The 16,200-nt window shown below is 37.4% G+C and overlaps 1 protein-coding gene across 2 annotated transcripts in view; it reads left to right on the top strand.

The window, feature by feature from the left end:
• The window catches only part of serinc4 (serine incorporator 4), a 48,810-nt gene that overhangs the window by 17,678 nt on the left and 14,932 nt on the right, over nt 1-16,200 (top strand). For both annotated transcript variants that reach the window (XM_054771833.1, XM_054771832.1), the window contains exons 2-5: nt 8,009-8,176; nt 9,923-10,101; nt 14,400-14,479; nt 14,665-14,758. In XM_054771833.1, the coding sequence (XP_054627808.1) occupies nt 8,009-8,176; nt 9,923-10,101; nt 14,400-14,479; nt 14,665-14,758 (521 nt within the window). The remainder of the gene's footprint in view (nt 1-8,008; nt 8,177-9,922; nt 10,102-14,399; nt 14,480-14,664; nt 14,759-16,200) is intronic.

Below are 16,200 nucleotides of genomic sequence, written 5' to 3'. Positions count from 1 at the left end.
TGACAGCTTAGGGTTGTGAACGATAAACCAATGCGACCGGATATCCGGTTTGACAAGCGAGAGATGTGGCTGCATTGGTGGAAGCCTCCTGAATCAATAAGAATCAGGCAGAAATCCTTAGATTAATCGATTGTAGCGACATGCACCAGGTATCGTAACACTAGCAACCGGTTGACAGTCGGTCTCTTAAACTACGCCAGAGCCTGGGCTACTGGCGAAACGCTGGTCGCACATGCACTGTAGGTATGAATTGGCAGCCACGTTTCCGTCAGACTACCCCAGGGCAGCTGTGTTACAGATATAGATTACCACCACCAGTGTGTGAGGAGTGAATGAATAATGGGTTCACTTCATTGTAAAGCACTTTGGGTGCCTTGAAAAACGCTATATAAAATATAATCCATTATTATTATTATTATTATTAAGAAAAGAATGGATGTAAATAGCTTTAGCAGCGTGCTAGCTAGTCACCGGGAACGATTTCCAACACATCAGCAAAACATACGTACATTATAGTTATCTAATATACTGTATCTTATCTCGCACAGTATGTATTATGTAAAACTAAGACAGGAACAATATCAAATTAAAAGCACTAAATCAATTCAGAGCCACCATCCACCAGTACAAGCCTGGAGTTTGTTTTTGAGAGAGGTGCACTGCACAAAAATGCACATTAGCGCATTATCCATGAATTTCTGAATTCCTTTACGCATTCTCGCATAGCATCATCATTTGGGAGCAAATAGGAGGTGAAAGCCAAAAGGGGAAAATACAGTATAGTAGTCTATCTGTGCAGCGTGGGGGAAGGTTAAAAGGTGCGTTCAAGGACTGTCGCACTAATTGAGACAGGTCGCTATAAAATATTATTTTTTGAATGAAATACAGGACCATTTTTCCAAAATTTATATTCCTAGTTATTTATAAATTATTTTATTTTTTATTTTTTTAAGTGTTTTTTTTTTTTTTTAATCATTGCGCCTGAATATCTCCCACGGCCCGGTGGTCTTTCGCCCAAAGTCAGATGGGATAGGCTCCAGCATACTCTCGCGACCCTAATGAGGACCATTATATATATATGTAGTCTATATATATACTGTATAATACGCATATGGTCACCCTAATCATGAGCATACAGATGATGCACTGCAGACGTGTTCGATGTAGTCAGGTGCAAAATATACTGTAGTTAGGTAAACCGATGCTCAATTCAACTGTATTCCAATTCTGCCTTTAACCTAATTTCATTTGATTCATGATCAAATCATTGGACATTGATCAGAACTCTGTTTTTGTTCATCCCTCCCTTCCTTAATAAGGTACAGGATTATCTTCTTGTCCTTATCCATTAGATTATGACTGACACGTGATGCGTGCATGTGGACTCACTGCACGGACATGCATTCACCCATCATGCACCCATCCAGGTCAGGCAGCATACCTGGATTGGTCCAAGGTTGGGAATTTACAGGGAATTTATTTGACATGTAAACGCTGGCATATCATCATAAACATCACAACGACTGTCTCGCTTATGTCGACCGACCGATCGACTCATCAAATCCTGGTCCACCGTGTTCTTTGTGTCGACGTCAACATATGTGGTCGAGACCAAAAGGATCATTTTTATGAAAAATGGGTCAGTTTATGCACAAATCCTTTATTATCAAACCATTATCCTTATGTCTCTGGCCAAAAGTCACAAGTAAATGTGCAAGCAATGGCTAGTTTTTTATTTCGGTCACGTCAGTCACATGCTGTATCTTCTATGTGTCATGCAACAAACCATCGCCGCTTCCTGCTTCCTGTATGATGGTTTTTCAAAAATATGTTAAATAACACATAATGCTATTCCCTTGATAAATACGGCCTGTTGTTAGTCAAAAATATGTATGATTAAGCAAATCTTACATATTTAAAAATTAAGCATTTTCAAGAATATAAAGGGCTACTAAATGACTATGAGGCATTCAGAAGACGCAGTAAAGACTTTGTGATGATATGTAGTACTCTAAACTGGTCACTAGGTGTTAGTAATGTTACTGTAATGTTGAGTGAGACACACAAGCACCAGACTTGATCAACAGGCTTTTACTGCAGGTTTGAATTATTTCACAACAGGCACCATAATACGTAACCCGGGCTACCGTTGTGGGCGTATCCCATGCCAAGCTCAAACTCAACTCCCGACGTCACTTCCTGTCACCCCCTTCCTCCATCCTTCACCTACCCACACACACTCAGCTCCCCAAGCACCAGAACACATTTATAGCATCACACACGAGCATGAGTCTTATTTATGTTCTTAATGGCTTATTTACTCTTATTATGTCTACTATAAAGGTGTTATTTCATATCTAGAGGGCTCTGATAATGTTAAAAAACATATTTAGAAGGTTGTAAACAGGTTTTCTAAGTTTTGACAATGGAAATATTCCATTTATAAATTTGGAATCGTACTTTGCGGTAATTCACTTAATACGGTTGGGTCTGGAACCAATTAACCTCCATAAAGATTCAAGAGTTTTATTGTCATGTGCATGGTAAAACAGCAGTTATACTATGCAATGAAATTCTTATTCTGTTCGTTCTCCCAAGAAAAGAAAGAAAACACAAAAAAAAGAATAAGAACATAAGAAACATAAATACCAATAAATTAAGCAATAACAACAGAAGAGACATTAATACAGATAAATAATACAAATAAATAAATAAATAAATAAATAAAGTGCTATGAGTGTGTGTGTGTGTTGCTTGCGGCGTGTGTGAGTGCTTCGTTGAGAAGCCTGATGGCCTGTGGGTAAAAGCTGTTTGCCAGCCTTGTGGTCCTGGACTTCAAACTCCTGTAGTGTCTGCCTGATGGTAGGAGTGTGAATAATGAGTGTTGTGGATGTGTGCTGTCCTTGATGAGGTTGTGTGTTCTTCATAGGACTCTAGATTTATAAATGTCTTGCAGTGAGGGGAGGGCTGCCCCAACAATGTTCTGTGAGGTCTTGATCACCCGCTGGAGTGCCTTCCTATCACGTGTTGTACAGTTACCGTACCAAACAGTGATGGAGGCGGTAAGGACACTTTCGATAGTGCATCTGTAGAAGCAACTGAGGATTTTGGTGGACATGCCAAATTTCCTCAGTCTTCTCAGGAAGTACAGTCTCCTTTGGGACTTCTTCATAATTTGTTGAGTGTTGTGAGACCGGGTGAGGTCCTCGCTGATGTGTGTGCCAAGGAACTTGAAGGTTATCACCCTCTCCACCTCAGTCTCATCATAAATGAGGGATTACTGTACTAGAAATGTATTTGTTGGGGGAAAGTGCCAGAAGTAAAAAAAAAAAAAAAAAAAGAAACAACAACAAGGAACTCTCCAAATGTGTGAATCTATATCATGTCTTATTTTCTATCATTATGTCTATTACATCGGGTAATACAAGTGTAAATTCACTTATCACGGTCGAGTCTGGAACCAATGAACCACAATAATCGAAGCGTTACTTGTACATACTCTATGCTGGCTCCACTTGTTTTAGCCTATTTCCACATCGTCCCACATAAGTGATGGTCCTTGAGGAAGAAAACTTGGCTCTAGAGCAGTGATTCCCAGCCACTGTGCTCAACAATGAAATGCTCTTCCAGGAGGTACATCGTTAACCTGTGTATCCACCTGTTAATAAGTCATGGCACGCTTGCTGGTGTGCCGTGATATTTTTCTACTGTAAAGTATGTGCCGGTTGCGAAACACTAGTGCAAATATTTGACAGGCCTCAGGCACCGTGTTGCACAGAAGGAACCAGTGTGTTATAGTTTTATTTGTTTTAATAAGCATTTCTGCAACAAAACAATTTAGTCTTGCTGCCAGCCGGGCATGAAATACAACAATAACATGGTTACTTAATCAAAATACATTACATAATACAGCATTGTATCTCCACATTACAAGATACTTTGCAATCATTTTTAGCTTAGCTTACTACGTTAGCTACGTTACTTCAATAGCTATTGGCTCTACTAAAAGTCGCTAAATTGTCTAATTTGCATAATTGTGTGCAAGTATTTGAAATGGATGCTGAAGGAGAGAGGAATAACATCGTGGGAGAGACAAACCGTGAGTACAAAACATGAAAAGCAAAACAATTACGTTTAGAACAGGGATGTCCATAGTGTGGCCTGGGGGCCATTTGCGGCCCATTGCTGTTGTTTTACTGGCCCGCAGCACATTCTAAAAATACAATCTTGCAAGAAAACAAAAAAAAACCCAACAACACCAAAAATTAAAAAATCAGCATTCATTTGACAAGAATAAAGTCAAAATGTTAATAGAAAAAAGTTGTAATCTAACGAGATAAAGTCATAATTTTAAGATAACATTGTAATATTAAAAGGAAAAATAACGTCATTTTAGCAGCATAACGTTAAAATATTAAAGAAAAAAGACATTATTTGTTAAAAGTTGTAATACGAGAAACAAACAAAATAACGAATAAAGTTGTAATTTATGGAAAATAGTTGAAAATAGTTGAAAATTTAAAAACAACAGCAGAGATGGAAACAGACGTAATTTTAAAAGAATAAACTTGAAATATCATGAAGAAAAATAATGTCCTCTTAGTAGTATAGAGTTATTTAGAAGTCATAATATTATTAGTAACATACAGCAAAATAAAGTTTGTAATTTTGGGGAAATTAGGTTGGGGAAAAATGTACAATATTATGTGAATAAAGTCAAAATATTATGGGAATAAAGTCATATTACAAGAAGAAAATTGACAAAGATTATTTAAGGAGAAAGCTGAAATATTTGGATAAAAAACAACTGCAAAAATGAGGAAAAGACCAAAGTTCATACTAATAATGTTTTTTTTTCACCTATATCACAAAGCTGAGATGCACTTTTTTCTTGACATACAGTATACACCTGCTCAAAAAAATAAAGGGAACACTGAAACAACACAATGTCAGATTTTCATGTCAGCACATTCAACTATGTAAAGAACAAAGTATCTAATAAGAATATTTCATTCATTCAGATCTAGGATGTGTTATTTTAGTGTTATATTTATTTTTTGAGCAGTATATATAACTTCTTAGCATACAGTATCTACCCTTGTGTTGCTTTACAAAATATCAAAGTGGCCCTTGCATCCTTTCCTTTTTACTATGTGGCCCTTACTGGAAAAGGCTTTCAAACATCTTTGGAACATCCTTCGGTCTCATCTTTTTGTCACGGACACGACGATGTGAGTGCTTTGAGGCAGGGGAGGGGCCCACAGCAGCACCAGCTGCTCGTTGAGAAGAGCGATATGTGCTGTCCCGTTAGCATCTGCGTAAGTCTCCAATAACACAAGAAGGAATCGCTAGATTTCTGAGTGGCCGGCTTGAAAATGTACAGATGGATGCCTGGATGGAGTTATTAAGTAATTAGTTATACAGTGGAACCTTGGTTAGCGTACGCCCCGGTTAGCATGTATTGATCTTAATTCTGGCTCATGATGAATAACTAAAAAATAAATAAAAAACAAACTGACTGTAGATTGCTTTACATGTACAGCAGTGGTCAGTGTAACTGCCGCCTTTTGTGTCCTTGGCATGGGTTCCGTTCCCGGCCAGCAAGCAGCCACAGGAGCTGTCTGGTGCCGCTGCCAATCTCGGATAAATGAGTGTGCCAGGAAAGGCATCCAGCGTAAAAACTAAGCCAAGCATCATGCCAAGTCACTCGCAGTGGAGACTCCTGATGGAGAAAAGATGACGGCTCGATTAATATGTACACGCACTATACAGTGTATGCCAAATCCATATTCATGGATTGTAAATGAAAATATTATTTATGTGGAAAAAAACCACCTTTATGTGCTCTTAATCTCCATAATTATGATTTTTTTTTGGTAGAAAACCCATCTGATTTACTCTAAACTGGTGGTCATATACAATTATGTGGTAATAGATTACTAATGTTAGCATGGTACGACTCAGCTTGACATTTACACCCCACTCACACATCATAAATCAACACAAGCTTATCAACCCAAACGCCTTCTTCACTCACGGTGCACAAACACAACAAGTACACACAAGTAACATACGTGAAACACACAATATAGCATCTGTACTTATACTAATATACAGGCCACAAAACCACAAGGCATGCTGGGTAACTTACAACAGGAGCCTATCAACGCAAACGCCTACTTCACTCACGGTGCAAGCAAAAATACCACAAGTTCCACATGTGGAAAACACAAAGTAACATGTAGGCTAATACTATAACCACCCGCAAGGCATGCAGGGAAGCCCACACACACACACACACACACACTTCCCCAACAGGAAGTTACCCAGCATGCCTTGTGGGTTGTACATGCTAGTATTGTTTTGCATGTATATATGAATATTTTTAATGGGTCCAGAAGGCCACTGCAGATCTAGGCTGTGTCTCAAATGGAATTCTTCTGTCAGTATACACTTCAGTGTGTATACAGTACTATGTACACTGTGTACTAAGTTCCTGAGGGTGCAAATATTGACAGTGCAGTACTTTCCCAATTAGGTTACTCTCATTGCGCACTTAACAGAAAGTTATGGTTCTAAATTACTATAATTACTATTGCAACAACACTAACTGACTAACCTACAAGCAGTCAAACTATTAAGAGAAAAACGTTGTAAACTAACCAGAACAATTTTAAGAGAATGATGTCAGAATATTATAAGGAAAAATGACATAATTTTAGTAGCATAAAGTTGAAATATTAAAGAAAAAATATGTTTTTTTTTCAAAGGTTGTAATATTATGACAAAGAAACCAAACAAATTATAATTTGTTTTATTTTTATTTTTCGTTATAATCTGTGATGATATTATGGGAACAAAGTCATAATTAAGAGGAAGAAAAATTTTCAAAACAAAGTTGAAATAGTTGGAAAATTAGAAAAGAGAAAAAAGGTCATATTCTAAAGAAAATTTGCAATTTTACAAGAATAAATGACTAATTTTATGACATTAGGAGCATGCCCCGACGTTGTCAGGCATGCGTACAAGCACGTGGGGGCCACACAAACTACTGAGAATCATTTTGAGTTGCTACAATGACATTTTAGCAAAATGGACCAGTCTGCTGCATGATTTTTTCACTTTCATTTTTGGGGTGTCTTTGATTTCCCCCCTCTATAGGGTGATCATTTTCATTTCTATCAAATGATGTGGCATCATTTTGTTACTAATACATCACCCACTTATTATCAGGAAAGATATTCAAGATCATTTTTCCCCCAGTTTAGATCTGATGTGTTTTCCAAGTGTTCCTCTAATTTTTTTGAGCAGTGTATATATGTATGTATTGAGACAAACAAGTAATTAAAAGTGTTATATTATGATAAAGAAACAAATAAAATAAAGCTGTAATTTTTGGAAAATTAGGTTGGGGAAAAAGTTAGAATATTATGGGAATAAAGTCAAAACTTTATGGGGATAAAGTAATAAAAGAAAATTAACGAAGATTATTTAAGAAGCAAGTTGAAATATTTGGAAAATTAAAAGAAAAACAACTGCAAAAATGGGGGAAAAAAGAGTGAAGTTCATATTAATGATATGCTGTTTTCACCTATATCATAACGCTGAGATGCTGGTTTTTTCATGAAATATATATAACTTCTTAGCATATCTACACGTGTTGCTTTACAAAATATGAAAGTGGCTCTTGCGTCCTTTCGTTTTTTACTGTGTGGCCCTCGCTGGAAATGTTTGGACACCCCGGCATTACATCATATTAACACCCCCACCCTCCATCACTGGGTTCATCTGTTACATTTGAGTGTATAAACTGCACCTTTGACAGCCATTGTTCAAATGCATTGTATCCTGCATTACTAGGACGGTAGTCAAGTATGACCTAATTTTTATTTGTTATTTTAGTGACATTACACCTTGCAGCAAAAAAAAAGCCCGGAATGACTTGTATACGTATTACTCCTAATCCAACTTTTGCTGAGTGGCCTGCTGTATGTTCTCTTCTGCCAAGATATGCTGCTGCTGTGGACCGGCTCCCTGCTCGCTCTGCTGTGCCTTCTGTCCTCCCGTCAAATCGTCCACCAGCACGCGAGTCATGTACACCCTCTTCCACATCATGAGCTGCGCCGTCTCCTGCCTCATGCTGTCACGCACCGTCTCCGAGCTGGTCAGGGAAAATGTGAGTGGCACCAGTGTGTGATGTTGTTCAGCATGCGTGTGAAGGTGGAGATGTTCTTTTTTTCATATCTAATGCAAAGGAAAACATCAGTAAAGGATTTAAAGGACTGCTTTTGTGCATGTGTTGCTGCACGTGCGTGTGTATGAGCCACCACCTCTGGACACCAGTCATCTTATTCGGTATTGTACATTTGATGAGTTGGATCAGAGCAACCGGAGGTGGATCGGGGTAAAAGGCGAAACATCTTCATCGTCCAAAACTCTTCAGATAAACAAAAGCTGCAATTAAAAAAAATGTAATTATACAAAGTTAACTTTTTTCTGATTTAAGGAAAACTGCCATTTAAAAAAATGTTGCCCATCATCCACAATCCACAAAAAGAACACACGTCATTCCCTTTTCTGTGCTCTCTACAGAGAGGAAAACAGCTAGCACGAGGCAGCCAACAATGCACGTAATGGGATGTACCTATTTTGACTATAATGCCCTCTAAAAAAACTCAAAAAAATGGCAACAGCATTTTTTTACACTTGAATTTACCAGCTCAACAGGGAGCACAAGCCTTGCGCTGAAAGATACAGCCATCCCATCAGTCGGCATCCCAGAGAGAGCCGACATTGTAAGTGTTTTATTACGCTCTTTTGTCCATGAAACGTCTAACATAACACTACGAGAATGACTTAGTGTTTCACTATAGGTGGATCTGCGTAGAACCCAGCAACATTATTCTCTGCCTGGGGGGGAGTAAAAGTAAAAAGTAGTAGTCGGCGGCGGCAGCTCTGCCAAAGTCTGCCATGATTAGTGGTGGCAAATGCACCTTCCTATGCTGCTGCTGTTGCTATGGGTTCTGTGAAATCAATGCACACAGGAGGGACGTTCTGGTAATGCTTAAAATGAGAGAAATACGGCAAAATACTGTAAGTATTACATGTTATCATGAACATACCTGTTACTACATAGTCTCAGCATGTATATAAAACTATATAACATTGTTGGAAGTGTTTTAATAGAGGGTTTTATAGGCGGGCTAGGTGAATCCCATTGCGTGTATTGTTAGCTGCCTCAAGCTAACAGTTTTCCTCTCTTTAGAACACACAGAAACAGGAAGTCATGTGTTCGTGTCTTACATACAGTGGTGGGGAAAAAGTGGTTGCCCCCTTCCTGATTTCTTATTTTTTTGCATGTTTGCATGAAACTTTTTATTATTAAGGGTGAAAAAAACCTACATGGCCCTGTGTGAAAAAGTGACACTGCTCAGTTGTTTTGCTTGTTAGCTTCCTTTGTCGGTGATGAAAAATGGCAATTAAAGTGACACGGAGAGTGGTGCTTGGAAATGGAACTAATCAATGTGTTACAACACTTTTATTGCAAATGTTGATCTGAAATCGGCGGAGACAGCTTAAGAAACATGATCAATTGCCAGGTGGCAACAGGAGAAACAGGAAGACAGGAAAGGAACGTGACAATATGCTTAAGGAAATTGTCCAAGTAGGGTTACCTTCAATTTAGTGGTCAAATAAGTTTTGTGACTCCAAGCTGATTTTCATTTGGGGGAAATGGGCCCAAATGGCTCTTTTGATGCTAAAGGTTGCCGACCCCTGGCCTATATCAATAGATTAAACTGGGCAGTCCCAGTCCCGCCATACTGTACCTGTAAGTCTTCATTGTGTGAATCGCACACTCACCAACTTTCAGCGGGTTCCACTGTATAGTCAATGTCTAATGTAAACATTGTGTTTGTGTCAGGTGCCTTTCTTCAACGTGATGTGTGATCAGGCACATGGCGGAGGTCACTGTGAGATGCTTGTGGGCTACTCGGCAGTCTACAGAGTCTGCTTTGGCACTTCCTGCTTCTACCTGATGATGGCCATCTTCCTCATAGATGTGAAGTCCAGTCAAGACTTCAGAGCGCTCATACACAATGGGTCAGTACTGCTGTTCACTTTATCAAATTATTTGTTTCCTCCAGTTTAAATTGTGTTTTTTATTTGTACATGCCTGTATGTATTTTGTATTTTCGTTCCAAAATGCAATTTTTCAATCAAATCCAATTTTAGTGCCTGAATCACACAATTACGGATTGAAGTATGCCAATCTTTCCAGACAACAGCAGTTACTTGTAATACTGTACATACCGGGGTGTACCAGGGCCGCATGCTGAAAAATCTATGGACACAGCGGCCATTTTGACATAATTTTGAATAAATGACTAAAATAGGTGGCCGACGGGCAAATGCAGCATTTGTGCATGCACGTTTTATTTTTTGTAAAATTGTCTTTATACAGTGTTCCAGGAGACACACTTTTAAGCCCCCGGTATATACTGGAGGTAGATATGTCCAACAAGAGAAAGTAAAGATAAAATTGTTGCTCGTTCATGCAGTTTAAAGCAATCTGAATCAGGAAATTTTACACTCTTCTTGCACAAAAAAATACTAAATTTAAATTAAATATTAAATTTATTTTAAAAATGTAAATTAAAATTTAAACAACCGTTTATGTCACAACTTATTGCTTATTTAATAAATAAATACATTTATTTTTAAATATATATTTATTATTTATTGTAAAATTATTATAGCTATTATAGTTACATTAATCATTATTACTCATTACATTGCATTGTGTTTTTTTCCCATTTTGGCTGTTTTATTTTTTTGGTTAAATTGTATTTCTACAATGTTCTACGGGCCATACGTCGAACCCCCTGGTATATTGTAGGTAGATTTATCATACAAGACAAAATAAACATAAGATCGTTGCTCGTTCATGCAATATAGAGCAATCTGACCCCACAAAATTTCCACTTTTCTTGCACAAAAAATAGAATTATATTATTTTTAATTTAAATTTAAACAACCATTTATGTTACAATTGATTGACAGTTTTTAAAAATATATTTATTTGTAATATATTTTTAATATATACTGTAGAAAATTATTACTATTGTTATAATAATAATAATAATAATAATTTCTGTAATCACCTTATCAACAATATGACCTATTTCTTTGTGCACTCACCTAATGTACTATTTGACCGAGACTTGTCATGAGACTGGAAATGTGACATGCGTGAACGAGTTGACTCTTTTGAACAACTCTTATGAGGGAACCATGCGAGCAGATTCCCAGTTGCCCAAATTGCGCACGCCAGCTCCAAGTGTCACCGCCTGTGTACTCAATTTTAGTAGATTTAGAATTTTTCGGTATTGTTAAAAAGGCGTTTTGCATGGACGTCACCTGGAGCCCGCGTGGGTTTTATTGTACCACATGTGAGGGAAAACTCACAATAGTCCTCTTGCTGTCAAAGCATGGGCATATGGCACCATTTTATGGCATGACAACACCTGCCAAATGAAATTAGAATACATTTTTCAGAATAATTCCTGCCAATAGAGTATATACTGGTGGGATGTGTTAGTTTAAATTATTCTGATACAAATCTTATCTTACAACTCCTAGCAGTGATTGTTTCCTTGTAAGTTATTTCTAAAATAAATAAATGAATATAACAACAAGCCAGTCTTTTGAACGACTCTTTGAAAGGAAAGGCTCCTCTATATCCAATTCCCTTCAAAGAACCATAAATCCCGTCTCTAAACTTAATTAACAAAGCAAAGGCACACACCTTTAAATTCCTCATTACAGCCTATAAGAGGAAAGTGTTTCTGCTCACCTGACCTCCCGTGGGTCTATTTTAAGCACTTTGTTGTCACACTTTCCACTCCCGCCCGGTGGATTAGAGCCGTGACGCGCTTGGGATTAGGTCTTGACATGCGGGATTGCAGGCCGTCTCTGGCTTAAATCTGTTCCAAGTAGTAGTCTTAACTGGGCCGTGATGGATTGCAGGTTGTTTGACAAAAGGGTTAGAGAGCTTTAAGTGGAAATGGCCCAGTGCCCTGACGGTACCTTTTAGGACAAGAATAAAGAGGCTGCATCATCTTTAATTACACAGAAGGCTCAATCTATAATGATTCATTGACGCTATTCTATAGAGAAAGTGTTTGACCTGAACTGTTATTGGCATCTCCAAACCTAATCTTTCCTATGAATTTTATATTTAATACAAAATTAAAAAATTAACGTGGGTTAATAAACCGCAAGGGTGTCCTTGGCTAAAACCAATCCACGTAGATATGATAAGAAGCTACTGTATAGACTGTATACTCTACAACTATAAACGTTGTGTTTGTAAATGGAAAAGTGTATTGTTATTAGTATCAACATATTTTTTGTAGTTTAAAAAAAAATTATTTTTAGAATGTGAAAATACAAGCAAGCTGTGGACACCCCTATCCTAGCGAAAATGTCGACAATGTCCAATTTGCATAATGGGCCATGACGCAGGTGCATGTCATTTTTAACCTTATTTAACAACAGCACTTAAAGTTGTTGACTTACGGGTGTTTCATTTTCTGCAGCGGTACATGCGATTGAAAAAATATATGACATAAATTCTTAAATTAAAAATGTAATACATTTGAAAGATAATGCATACACCGTTGTACATATAATATTTCACTGTATTGATGAACAGATGCGTTATGATGTGTGACCAAGTCAGTTACGGTTGCTTTTTCAGGCTTCTGATTGGCCAAAATGCGCATGACAGCTGCTGACAGTGTGTTTTTTATGGACATATAGATTTTTTTTTAATTTCACTCATGTGGAGGGACGTTTTTCTTAACACTGGAGTGAGGAAAATGGTGTGTTTTTGAAAATATCCGTGTTCATTTAGACAGACTTAGTGTTAAGAGTTACGATGCCATCTACTGTATGGAGTTGTAACGACAGGCTACGCAGATAGAGTGGCCCCCTTAAAATGTGTTCACGAGTGAGGGCAAACAGTTTTCCGCCAAATATATTTGTGCCGGTCCAAATTTTCAGTTCAATTCAATTCAATTCAATTCAATTCAATTCAATTCAAGAGTTTTATTGTCATATGCACAGTAAAACAGGTAGTTCTGCTATGCAATTAATTTTGTGAGCGCTTGAACTGTAAAAGGACCGCAACTTCTTTTTTATTTGCCCGTGGCACATTCTAAAAATGAAATTATAAAAGAAAACCAAAAAAAAAGGAAAAATGGGGGAAAAAATATATATATGTATGTAAAGTTGCGTGAACTTGCAGAGTAACTGACTACCTGCTAAGGTAACTTAGACTACATGAGTAATTGATATGCCCATAAAAATGTCTCTTTTTGACACACAGCTCGCTCCCGGCCCTCCAATTCCTCCTGTGAGCTTGACGTTGATGTTGTCCTCCAATTTCACATCAACATTACACTTATTACGCGCATGTAATGTATTAAATGTATAGGTGCTCACCACTAATGAATGATAATGCAAGAGGATCCATGAACAGATAGAATGGGAGGCACGGTGTAGCCTTTAGTGTGGTTGTTATATTATCGCAAATTTGCGGGGATCCACTGTGCTCACATATAAAGTCGTCCCTTGCAATATTGCAGTTTGATTATCGCTCCTTCACTGTCGCATTTTTTCAGAAATTAATTATTTCATAAATGATTGCTGTTTCGTGCTAGACTACAGTCTATTATTAGTCAAAACATACTGAAATACAAGTGACATGTAGTATTCTAATCACTAGGCGGCAGTAATGACACAAAACATTGAGATGTTAGCTTACATTGTATTACCTTAACACTTCATGAAGTCATGAAGTCAGCCATGGCATGTCCGACATGATAGAGTGACAAAAAAGTTCTCCTCCCACTCCGTGTGGAAGTGGTATGTTTTTGATTTCTTAAGTTTAGAAGAAATAAATTCGAGTCTAACTTGTTAGCTAGGTAGCTTGCTAGCTAGCTAGCGGCTGTCTCGAGTCCCTGCAGCATAAGAGTTGGGCAATGTGGTGTAAACAATGGATTTTAGGAGTGTAAAGGTGGCTATAGGGGTGTTATTTCATGTCTACAGGGCCCTGATAATGTTAAAAAGTTAATGTTAAAAAGTATTTAGAAAGTCCAAAACAGGTTTTGTATGCTCAAACTATGAAAATATTCAATTTATTAACATTGAATCCTATGTCGCGGAAATTCATTTATTGGATCTGGAACCAATTAACTGCTATAAACAATATATATACTGTATATATTATCGCGAAAATTGTTGGATCTACTGGACTCGTATATAGGGTGTTGTAAAATTCCGATTTTTAAATTTTTGCTGTGTAACTCATCGGTTTTCCATGTTTTATCACTCAGTTTCTGGTTCCTGAAACTGATCACACTGCTTGGAATGTGCGCGGCTGCCTTCTTCATCCCAACAGAATCATTCCTGCATGGTAAGAACTTTGCCGTTGAACTGTACTGCTTTTGAAACCCTACTAGGTGACAGCAGAGGTACAGGTCTAGGGAATTACTGAAATCAAAATCTGAATAGTTATTCTTGACTCCTTAAGAAAAATCTTTATCACTTCCCTAACAAAAATCACACAACAGATATTTTTTAATTTCCTTGTCTTTTCAGCTTGGCATTATGTTGGTGTGGTGGGTGGATTTGCCTTCATCCTCATCCAGCTCATCCTCATCACGGCTTTTGCACACACCTGGAACAAAAACTGGTAAGTGTCACACATACAGAAAATTAAAGGGCGCGCGCGCGCGTGTGTGTGTGTGTGGTATTCTTGTCTCTAGGTGTCAGAAATGTGAAATATGAATAGGCCTATTAATCTTACTTTGCGGAAATTCACTGGGGAAAAGTCACTGTTGATGCACTACACTGCTGATGGGGGATGTCATACAACTTCATGTCAAAAAATCTGAACTCTGCCTCTCACATGCTATCCTGCTACTAGCTAATGCTGCTTTGTCGTGACAAGTACGCCTCACTGTTGCCCCCTGCAGAGCGGAGGAAGTATCACACGAATCACCACACTAGTTCAATTGAATGTTTTACATTATTACAAGTATAAAATGTCCTAGCTGTAACTTTATTCTTGTTGATGCCACCTGGAGAAAAAGAAGACATTTCTCTCTTCCCTTTCTGAATCCCATCTGCTGTAACATGGCTGAGTTGTAGCTAAAGCTGTTAAGAGGATTTATTCATTCACTTTTTCAAAGCAAATCCCGAAATACACACTTTTCCCATTCAAGCTGTTACCACCTTTGACGTCCATTCAAAACCACGGACGGTACAGGCCTGTGTCTTATCTTTGACCAGGGTGAACACATGAAAGGCCGGTATGTGAAGAAAAATATTAATGGCGATATTAACATACCCATAACATATTGCGAGAAGAAAATTGACAAAGATTATTTATGAAGAAAGTTGAAATATTTTGAACATTTTAAAAAACAACAGCAAATTTTTCACTATGTGGCCCTCGCTGGAAAAAGTTTGGACACCCCTGATATAAGACATATGTGACAATATTAACAAAATAATACAATTATTATCTTGTTATTACATGCAGTTAATCCAAAATAAAGTAAATCGTTATTTTTAACGCTTTTACTCCCAACATGTGGTATATCCGCCACATTGGGGGCCATTTGCGGCCCCGTGGCTGTTTTTTTATTGGCCAAAATTCTAAAAATGTAATTTTACCAGAAAACTAAAAAAAACAAAAAAACAACAACAGCAAAAATGGAAAAATCTGCAGTAATTTTACAAGAATAAAGTTGAAAGGTTGTAATCTAACAAGTAAAAGTCATAATTTTATGAAAATAACGGGGAAAAATAACATAACAAAAAATATCATTGCAGTAGCATAAAGTTGAAAGATTAAAAAACCCCATCATTTTTTTAAAGTGGCAATGTCATAAGAAACAAACTGAACAAAAAAAAGGGGGGGGGAAATTAGATTGGGAAAAGGTTATAATATTATGGAGTCTAAATATGTGTATAAAGTCATAATTACGAGAAGAAAATTTACAAGAAGTTGAAAACTGAAAAAAAAACCCAGCCGAAACAGAAAAAACACCTGTAATTTTATGAGAAAAAAGTCAAAACATTAAGAGAGAAAAGTCGTATTCTAACAAGAAAAAAAGTCACAAAAGTCAC

This window comes from Dunckerocampus dactyliophorus, chromosome 3, assembly GCF_027744805.1.
Source record: "Dunckerocampus dactyliophorus isolate RoL2022-P2 chromosome 3, RoL_Ddac_1.1, whole genome shotgun sequence".
NCBI lineage: Eukaryota > Metazoa > Chordata > Actinopteri > Syngnathiformes > Syngnathidae > Dunckerocampus > Dunckerocampus dactyliophorus.
The sequence above is the reverse complement of the archived record's forward strand: the minus strand, read 5'-3'. Positions and strand labels throughout refer to the sequence as shown.